The sequence below is a fragment of the Lactuca saligna genome, chromosome 2 (assembly GCF_052625555.1).
Source record: "Lactuca saligna cultivar CGN05327 chromosome 2, ASM5262555v1, whole genome shotgun sequence".
Classification (NCBI taxonomy): domain Eukaryota; kingdom Viridiplantae; phylum Streptophyta; class Magnoliopsida; order Asterales; family Asteraceae; genus Lactuca; species Lactuca saligna.
In genome coordinates, this window is record NC_136418.1 from 144213947 (window position 1) to 144225141 (window position 11195).

Genomic DNA, 11195 nt, shown 5'->3' on the forward strand with positions numbered 1-11195 from the left:
AAATGGTTACCATTTCCCACTTGGAGCTTATCATCACCCACATATGGAGCAACATTGTTCAGTTTGGTGATATCTGGAGACACATGATCTGTTGCTCCAGTGTCAAAATACCTGGAGGGATCAATAGCTATGGATGAGTTGTGAGTCAAGTTTGCTTGACGTTGATGATTTTTGGGATTTGGTTTTCTGGATGGAAAATCAGTTTGGTTCCCTCTTTGCCAGCAGTCAATAGCCTCATGACCTGCCTTGGTACACAGTTGACATACAGGTCGTCGCTTCCTTTGGTCTTGATTGCGGGAGACATTGGAAAATGCATCATTTACATTACCATTCATGACAATATGATCTTGTTGTACATGTTTCTCTGTATCGAATAATACGATGAATTAGATCTTATAGAGTATTGACTAATGTGATCTTATTGAACCTATTGCCCTGGTTTGATCTTATTGGCTTCAAAAAATTTCAATGAAAAATGAATTTTATTTTCAAATATATTATCTGATACCCCACAGTGTAGTTAGGTCTTTGGCAATGATGGCTTCATCTCCTGAATTTCGACCTCCATCTCGAGCATTTACCTTTCCTGTACTTGTGGTTTTCTGGTTCCTTGTATTTTCTTGTTTTGGGATGTTACCTTTTGTTTATGGTGTTAAACAATGTTTGAGAAATGCAGGCCTTTTCTCTATAGGGATGGCAAAAAACTCGAACCCGACGGGGAAACCCGAAACCCGATCATTTCGGGTCGGGTAACGGGTCGTTATCGGGTTTTTTATCGGGTTCGGGGCAGGGAGTGGGTTATCCTCGCCCCGACCCGCCCCGCCCCGATTATATATATATATATAATGTTCAAAAAATTTGCTGTTAATTGTACACGTTCAAATATAAAATACTTATCGTGGACAATTTTTTTAGTTATTAACAATCTGGTGTTAATGATCATTTTTATGTGTTTTGACGTATTAAACAAAACTTAAATCAAATAATTTTTATATAACGTCCAGTTTATTTTATTAAAGTGATGCATCATGTTTTTAATTTAAAAGAGTTGCTAGAACATGTATATTTTATAAGACATTGGGGTACTCTAAAAGAGAATAAAGATTTCGTTATCAGTTGTTGTAAACCCGATAAGATACCCGAAACCTGACGGGGAAACCCGAAACCCAATGGGGCGCCCCGATAAGATACCCGAAAGTTATCGGGGCGGGTTTGGGAATCCATGCCCCGCCCCGAACCCACCCCATTGCCATTCCTATTTCTCTACAAGCATTGGAATACTTGTTGAATGACTCATTGATCATGTTGACAGAGCGAGCAAAGAAGCAAATTTTTACAAGTTGTTTATGAATTTCCTTGAGAAAGCTAATTCAAAATAGCTCATCAAAGAAATTGTTCGAGAAAGCTATGAGAATTCCAAGGTAGTCTTTTCTACCTTATTCATTGATGGATTTAAATATGGTATATAAACCTGGAGTAATTTGTTATTTGGGAATGCAACAGGTTCTTTAAGGTCTGAGCTCATACAGACCAGTTCAGCAGAGCGTTTGTTGCTCAAGAATCGTGGTGGCTGGTTGAGATTGATTACAATTGGAAAAAACAAAAAGTTCTACTGTCCCCCAAGGTTTGGATCACAAATTCTTTCCAAAACCCTCCTCATCTCTTAGAATTGATCGAGCCTACATTGCACTATTTATTTAGTAGTCATAAATTATTTATATTTTAGTATTCATAAATGAAGCAAACTAACGCCCCACCTTGGGGAAAGTTGTACATTCTATGCAAGTTGTGCAATGTGTGACAGAGTATGGGTAAAAATGAAGTATATTTCTTATATTGTTAGAAAGAGTTTAGTATGTTGTTATTTCCTGCAATATGCATTAGTAAGTATAATTTCAATCGATGTTTAAGCACATGCATTAGATTGAAGTTTACCTACAACAATCATTATGATAATGCTTTATAAGAAACCAAAATTTTTGAGTAAGTTTACTCTTTGGATATACAATAAAGCTTAGTTTGTAAAGACATATAAGTTGCATAACATAAAAGGAAAGTTACAATTGAAATATTATGAACACTTAACGTGATAGTGCAAAGAACTTCATCTGATTTGATATTTCCAAGCATGACTATGAAAATATATTTGTTCTTGTTGCTATGTTTTTTCTCCAATTTTTGAGATATTGGTGGATATGTTTGTCTTTGTTTCATTTGTGTATGCTCCTTTAAATAATAGCGGCTAAAAATGTCAGTATTGAAAATCAAATGTCATGTTACAACAGTAACATTTTATAACGGTCATATTTTTCAAAATTGAGGAAAATGGTAGATATTCAAATAAATTTTGTGTAAATGTATAGATATTAAAAAGTAGATAGTCAAGTTACTATGGTAACATTATACACGGTCATATTTTTCAATTTGAAGAAACGTGTGTGGATATTCATCTAAATTGTGTTTGAATATGTAAAGATATTGAAAATGTAAAGATATTGAAAATCAAATAGTCAAGTACAACATTAACGTGTCATATTTTTTAAGTTGAGGAAAAGTGTTCGTTTGAAAATCAACGTGCTCATCAGTCTGGTTTCAGTGCTTCGCCAATCACGCGCTTACTCTTGGCTTTCAACAAAGCAAAATTGAATCCTCTCTATTTGTTTGGTAGAACAGTCCCAATACATCTACCTTTGCTATAAGTGGATGACAACATTCTTATTGCATCACCACCAAGCCTTCTGCAGTGCATCATCACCAATATCGGCAATATCAGTGCCATTTATATGTCTGCAAACCGGGTTCGGCACTAGCGAAACATGCACATGGAGCTTGATATTTACTTTGTCGCCATTGGTCACATTAGAGTGTTGCATGTTCCTTCCCAAAGGCTTGTCATTCCCTCTCTTTTCCGAGTTTCGCTCCAGCTTGAGCATTAAAGAACCCCCTCCCCCCTCAAATTGTGAGGGCATATTAGCACATGTGTTATTGTATTAGCCTTAGTATATTTATTCGGCTTTATTGTATTATGGCCCACTATATGTATTGTTCTGCTATATATTTACCTTATGAATTGAGAATCATTCAAGGGAAAACAACTGTCTATTAAATATATGTAGTATTAGTAAAGTTATGTTTGAATCAGTGCATCGTAAGGGGTGTATGCAAAGGCTTAATGAGTACGAAAGACCACAAGTTATGATTTCTTAAAGTTTCTTAATGCTTAATGTTTGTTAATGTTTAATGTCAATATGCTTAATGTTTGTTAATCTTGACTAGACTGGATGGACTAAACATTGTTAAGTACAAGACCCAATTGGACTACTCAACGACTAATTTGGATCAGACTACACAATGCTAATGCATATTGTTGCTTGTTTTGTAATGCTTAATGCTAATTTTTTTTTTTTTGCTAAAATCAAATTAATCTCGGACCAAAATGAGACTAGGAGGTCGTAATGTTTAATATGGACATTATTATCCTGATTCTGATATAGCTCTAACTTTTTATTAATCTATTGCATTGTATAACTTTTATCTTAGTTTGTCTTAGGTGTTGTTTGATATAGGGATGAGCTTTCTACCCGAAAAACCGAACCAGAACCGATTGGAACCGATTAGTGGTATTCGGTCTATTTCCCCCGATGCATCATGTTTTGGGTTCCAAACACATCCTTAGATAACACACTTTCTAGTAGAACCGAACTGGAACCGGTTAGTGGTATTCGGTCTGGTTCTCGGTTCCCCATTCACTCCTTTATTGGTTTTCGGTTTCGTTCCGGTTTGGGAACCCTTCGTTCCGTGGGGGTCGGTTCTGGACCGGTTTACATCCCTAGTTTGATATGTCTCTTACGGGTAGCCATTAGACCAAACATTTTAATACCATAGTTAGTTAGAAGCCTTTGATCCAAGCTCCTGTGGAATGCCTCTTCCTCTTACTTTGAGTTTTAATCAATCAGATTCAATCATCAACTATCAAATAGCCATGTAATCTCTTGAATCTAGGAATGCGTATGATGCATTTATATTTGACATTCATTCGAACCATAAGTTGGTCAACCTATTAGTTTCTAACTAACATAACAAATGTCAAAGAGGCAAACAAGTTATATTTTATACTACCTTCACATAATCAAAAGGGGAAAAAAACTAAACTTTAGTGATAAAACCTCAAAAAAGTTTGATGTGCCTAACCTAGTGTTAAGTGGAACAAACTTATAACCAGGTCAGTATTTAATTAACAAACTTACATCAATATGTTATCCTACTAAAATTGCATCAAAATGCACCCTAGTCCATCTCTTAAGCATTGCTATAGACCGTAAAGTATTTCTAGCTATTATGACTTAAACCACACGATGGGCTTTCTTTATGCAAACTTGTAAGAAGACTTCCGAGAAACCAGAGGGGATTATCAGACAATTGTTATTGGGAGCATGTTGTTGCCACTTTGAGTAGACCTCCGGTATAGATTCTATTGACAAAACTGTCTTGTTGTATTTTACAGTCAGCTGATACACAAAAGCATCATCAAATGTACTTGGACCTACGCAATAAACATCGAAACCTCTTCCATGTTTATGAATGCCATGGTTGAGGATGAAGATGACCCCTTCATTCTGTTCTTGAAGAATTATGTGCTTCTGGTTTCTCTGGACACCAAGAAGGAAGATGTTGTCGTAGGTGAATGAAGTAGCATAAGCTTTATGGTGGAATCTGAAATGGTCGTACATGATGTTGGAGGAACTAGTAAACTTGCAGGAAGAAAGAGGACAGACACATGGAGTGTTGGGGCATTTCTTTTCATGCTCGGATTTTTTATGGTAAACTAAAGTATCGTTGCATCCAACCCACTTGTTTTTGCAGTCGACTCCCCGTTTGATAATTGTTGATTAAGAAAGTGTTGACTGAGAAATGTCTTTGTGAGTAATATATTCTGACTGATTAAGAAACCATGTTGTTTGATGGTATATCTGACTAATTGTACTGACTGATGTAAAATGACCATTTTACCCTAATACTTTATACAGTGATTGATAATAATAATAATAATAATAATAATAATAATAATAATAATAATAATAATAATCAACAATGTGTTATTAATCTATTAAACCACATATAAATATACGATTACTAAAGATAGGTATCTTTAATTTATATATTATTAGTATATGAAATTATAACAATTTAAAAATAAATTCATGGTAGTTATGAGATTATTTTTAGGTGTATAATCCAAAAAAAGAACAAGTGCCCGTATTTGGCTTTTTTTTTTTTTCCTTTGAAAACCTTAGGAATCATTAAAGAGAAAAGAGGCATCGATTTATCTCCAATTCTTGGAGCCCTTCGGTTGACTAGGTAAAGAGAGAAGAAATGTGGAAATTAGTCCAACCAAGAGAAGCAAAGTAATGACACAGAGGCAAGGTAACATCGGAGATGTAAAGCGTCGGTGCCGTCAAGACATGAAGGTGCAGCGAAAAACGCATGGTTGAAGCGATGGTGTAGCAGTGGAATTTCCTTCCTCGACAAATCTGCCATCACCGAAGGAAGCTCCACCACCATTACCTTCAATTTCCTTCCTTCTTGTCTCGATCGAAGACCACAGAATCACCCCACCTGGTGTGTGCTCTGTTCGTGTTTCTTTTTCCCTTTCCAGGGATTAAATTGATGGTTGTGAAGGAGGATGAGGGTGGTGCTGGTTCAAAGGGCAATGGTGGAATGGATTTCAATCAGTATCAGTCAACAAGTTTTTTTGTTATGACCAAGTCAGACATTGTTGACCCAGTTAGATGCAAAGCTGAAGCATATCAAACATATGGAACTGACCGAACCATACAATTTTGTCTGACCCAATCATATCCAAATCAAACAGGGCCTAACTCTAGGCCTCTTTTCGATCATGTCTAGGATAATGTAATGATAAAACCTATTATTTTTCAAGTACTCCTACTTTCAACAAAGCAGCCAAAACAAATTCATGTATAAAAGTTCTTTGCTAATACACCAATCAACTAAAACAAATTCATGTATACAAGTTCTTTGCTAATAAAAACCAAAGTTATATATGTTATAATAATATAGATTTGATCACTGTCATGTGTCCTTTTTAAAATTTAGGTAACGTTTTTTCAAATAATTGATAAAATTATTGTAGTATTATTGATTACTTGTTGGAGGTTTTCACCCTTGTCACTACGAATATTCATGGATCACAGAGAAAAGACTAAATATCACATATTTACTTATTAATTCTTACTTGCTACTTTATTTAATAATTATATTTTTTATTTTCTTTAATCTAATAAAATAAACAGGTTCACAGGTTAACCCATATAATTATTTACAAACCCAAACACAACTCGTATAATAAACGGGTTTGAGGGTCAGAAAAACTCAAAACCCCTTTATGTTCGTGTTGGATTCCTGTTGTGTCGTGGGTCTTGTTGAGCACCCCTAAGTTTACTTATACTAATCAAAATTATATGTTCATATATACACATTAATAAAATAACGTATTGTTTAAAAAGGTTAAAATGTAGTAAAAATTATTTTAGGTTTATCTTCATTTTCTTATTTGCGGTTAAAGTCACAAAAATATTCACTCTTAGAAAACATAAATTTCAAGTATTTATTTATGATTTTAAGAAATATGAAACAACATATAAATGAAAACAAAGTTAATTATATATTATTGTAATTAGTTATTGAAAAGGGTATATTAAGGATAATTTAAAAAAAAGCTTTATAAGCTTGCTCAAAAAACTACTCCGACTAACTTTTGAAAAAAATAATAATAATAACTTATGAGTATTTCTTTGGAAAGGGAACTTCCGTGATGAGGATTCTGGACCAACTTTCGCGCATCAACTAATCCCCTACTGTAGATATAAGTTTCGTGCCCTAAAGTCCCTACAGACGGACCTCAATGGCCACATGGCCAAATAGTGTTAGGATTTAAACACGAGTCAATAAGTTATCAATTATATCTTTCACATGTCATACGAAGTCACCACAAGCCAAGTGGTTAACTTATAATGACTTTTTGGTCTAGTAAACATGACAATAAAAATAAAATAAAAAAAAAAAAAAAAAAAAAAAAAAAAAACTCGGAAAATAAGGTAGTTGTAATGTATTAAACAGAGCCTAACTCCATCATAGATCACCCTTGTCGTCTGTGTGAATTTATGGAAACCTAACTCGACCAAACACCTCTTTTGTGTTGTTTTATGGAACCTAACTCCATCATCATTTTGCAACGTTTGCATTTGCTTTCTCTATTCACTTGTTTTGATTATCTTTCAAGGGCTCTTTGCAAATTTGAGATGTACGATGTTAGTTGGTTACTTACGACTTTAATTATTTTAGTCCTACAACGAAAAGTAGGCCTCTTTTTCCATGATTACTTCAAGAATTTGATGTGATCTTTTTGTTTTATTGGAAAACACATAATGAGCTCTTACTATCTTATGAAGTGAGTGATTTGGAGATGACATAAATTTTAATATGTAATTGTAGTTTTCAATTTTGATTTGGGATATATACAAAATATTACAATATCGATCTATCTGAATAATATTTTTGAATGTTTTACCTTTTTTGCAATGAATGTTAGATATTGATGGTGGTGTTGAAAACTTGCATTTTAATTTTGAGTGCACATATGGTAGAATATAATTTGGTAGGATTTTTAATTGGCATTGAGCACATGTATGTTAAATAAACAGAATATGTTAGGGGGAATTAATTATTGAAGTTGTTGAATTTGATGACCTAAGCTTTTGGCTATATATGGTTTTATCATTTCATCAGTTCCAATAAACCAATACTAGTTGTTCGTTCTCTGTAATACAGGTCTTCAAAATACATGTAGTCAAACCAATCTCATAAGATATTTGTTTGGTTGATCTTTCCCGCTTAATTTCCCATTAGATATGTGCAAAAGAACAGATGAACATCTACATCCTGTTTTGATAATAAAAATAATAATAAATTAATAAATAAAAGATTAATTAACTATCTTGATAGAGGTGGAACCATCATTATCCATGCAACAAGCCCAACAGCAAGGGTTGCCCATCTAGAAACATCATACTTTAAATCACTCTTTTGTTGAACACGACTCTTTGTGTGGGAAACAATAATACTTTTATTAAGACACTTAAGGAGAACTTACACTTTGTGAGACTACTATACACTTTACTTTCTTTGAGGCTTTCTTGGATACTTGGATGTTGGGATTGTTTGGAGCAAATGAGCTCCACACCTATTCATAGGTGTTTCCAACTCCTTATAGGAAGTTTCTAGATCTACATACATTCATGACTATTCTAGAACTATCTACCATATTCTATATCAATTACAAGCTTTTATATGTTTCTAGAATGTTCTATAATGTCCTAGATAAGTATAGACATTCTTGTGTCTTCCATAGTGTTATAGAACGTTCCATAGCCTTCCAGGGTCTTCCTTCTCATTCTAGAGTATTCTAGAATCTTCTGGCATCTTCTAGACTCCTCCATAGTATTCCATAATGTTCTAGAATCTTCTAGAGAATTCTAGAACAAGCTAAAGTCTTCTAGATAATATTTGTTCTATTGGGCTAGTGATGATCTTTAACACTCCCCCTCAGCACTAGCCCCCATTCTCCGTACCATGTTAAGTTGACTACGAAAACCTTCACATTTTCCAGTACTCAGCCCTTTAGTGAACAAGTCTGCTTTTTTGGTCATCAGTAGTGATATGTCGCATCTCAATTTCTTCCATTAAGACTTTCTCTCTGATAAAGTGATAATTTACTTCCACATGCTTTGTTCTAGCATGAAATACTGGATTTTCTGCCAGCCAAATTACAGATTGGTTGTCGCATTGAAGTGGTACCGCATAGTCAACATTTTAATGTAAGTCTTCCATTAGGAGTACCAATCATGTACTTTCATGAGTTGCTATGGCCGCTGCTTTGTAATCCGCTTCCGTGGTTGACTATGATAATGTTGGTTGTCTTTTACTACACCATGATATTGGCCCCTACCCATGCTTGAAAACATACCCAGTGGTTGATCTTTGGGTATCATGGTCTCCTGCATAGTCGACATCACAATATCCAACCAACTTGCAGTCTTCTCCTCTTTTATACAAGAGACCATAGTCAATTGTACCCTTGACATATCTCAAGATCCGTTAGGCAGCATCCAAATGAGGTTTCTTCGGACTTTGCATGTATCGACTCATAACTCAAACTGCATAAGCAATGTTAGGCCGAGATAAAGTTCGGTAGATAAGACTACCTACTAGTTGTCGATACATTGTTCCATCGTCCAACTCTTTTCCTTCATGAGCACATATCTTGGCATTTTGTTCTATTGGTGTTGATATTGGCTTACACTCCAACATGCCAAAAATTTTAAGTATATCTCTTGTATACTTTTGTTGGCAGAGGAACAACCCTTCCTTTGTACGATCAACTTCTAGCCCCGAGAAGTGTTTAAGCTCCGCCAGCTCTTTCATTTGGAATCGCACCGATAGATTTTCTCTTGTTTGATGGATTTCTCTTTTGTCATCCCCGGTGATGATCAATTCAACCACATAAACCAACACAATTGCCAACTTCCCTTCTTTTTCTCTAACGAACAGGCTTGAGTCTGCATGTGCAACTGAATAACCACTTCGGGTAAGAAATTCAGCAATCTTACCATACCAGGCTCTTGGTGCCTGCTTCAATCCGTAAAGATCTTTTCTCAGCTTGCACACATGATTGGGATTAACTTCATCCTCAAATCCCTTTGGTTGGTTCATGTAGATCTCCCGGTCTAATTCTCCATGCAAGAAAGCATTATTTACATCCATTTGCCATAATTTCCAGTCTTTACCAGCTGCAAGAGCTAGCAGCACCCGTACAGTAGTTATCTTTGCCACTGGACTAAATGTTTCATCATAGTCCAATCCATATTGTTGTGAGAACCCTTGAGCCACCAGATGAGCCTTGTATCTCTCAATTGATCCATCTGGGCGACGCTTGATTTTATAAACCCACTTGCAGGAAATGAGTTTTATATCTCTTAGTATTGGTACTAGTTCCCAAGTTTGATTATGCTCTAAGGCTGTAACTTCTTCTTTCATTGCCTTCTGCAAAGCTTTATTCTTAAATGATTCTTCATACGTCTCCGGCTCTTTAACACCGTCTTCTAAAATGGCCACATTAGCATATTTGGGATTAGGCTTTCGGATTCTTTCCATCCTTCGAAGTTGTAGAGGTGACGTCTCCCTTTCATCAGTGTTACTTGTTTGAGTTACTTCTTGCTCAGTGACATCATTGTCACTTGGATCTTCAGGTGTGTCGACACTTGACCAAATGTGTGCAGTTTGTTCCCCCATCTTTAGTTTTAAAACTTCTTCACTATTTTCTGAGTTTGGTAATATTTTCTTCTCTGAGGACCACCATGAAGATGCTTCATCAAACAATACATCTCTTGAAGTGTAGCATCTTCCACTTGTTGGATCATAACACCTCCATCCTTTTCTTTGATTGTCATATGCAACAAATATACACTTGACTGCTTTCTTGTCAAACTTGCTACGTAAATGACTAGGTGTAAATACATAGCAGACGCAACCAAATACTCGAAAGTAGCTAACAATATGTTCCATAGTGTCTCAAATGGTGAGATGAAACCTAACCTTGGTTGGGGAGGTTTATTGATCACATGGGCAGTAGTTCGCATTGCTTCAGCCCGAAATCTTCATGGGACATTCTTCACGTGTAGCATGCTTCGATAAATTTTTGTAAGATGTCGATTCTTTCTCTCAGCTACACCATTTTGTTGAGGTGTGTTGGCACATGTGAATTGATGACATATACCACATTCTTTTAGATAGCGATTGAATTCTTCCGAGGTGTATTCTCCTCTATTGTCTGAGCGTAGACACCGAATCTTCTTTCTCACTTCACCTTCGACCGTTGTCCTGAATTCTAGAAACTTTGAGAATGTTTCAGATTTTTCTTTCATGAAGAAAACCCACACATATCTCGAATAATCATCAATGAACGTTACCATGTACCGCATCCCGCTAACTAATGTCTGCTTGACTGGACCAAACACATCCGAGCAAATTAACTCTAGTGGATTCTTTGCTCTAAAATTTGACTCCTTGTATGGTAATTGATGAGCTTTACCATACTGCCATCCAGCACAAACAAT

The 11195-nt window shown here is 35.5% G+C and overlaps 1 protein-coding gene across 1 annotated transcript; it reads right to left on the bottom strand.

Annotated features, from left to right (window-relative positions):
- Window positions 1–4343: 4343 nt before the first annotated feature.
- LOC145030201 (uncharacterized) lies at window positions 4344–4730 on the bottom strand. The gene has a single exon (XM_078978605.1). It carries the CDS (start codon window positions 4728–4730, stop codon window positions 4344–4346), a length of 387 nt encoding a protein of 128 aa, XP_078834731.1.
- Window positions 4731–11195: the final 6465 nt, after the last annotated feature.

Bases quoted from the DNA above. Each gene is read 5' to 3' on its own strand.
- LOC145030201 (XM_078978605.1), bottom strand. From the start codon at position 4,730: ATGTACGACCATTTCAGATTCCACCATAAAGCTTATGCTACTTCATTC.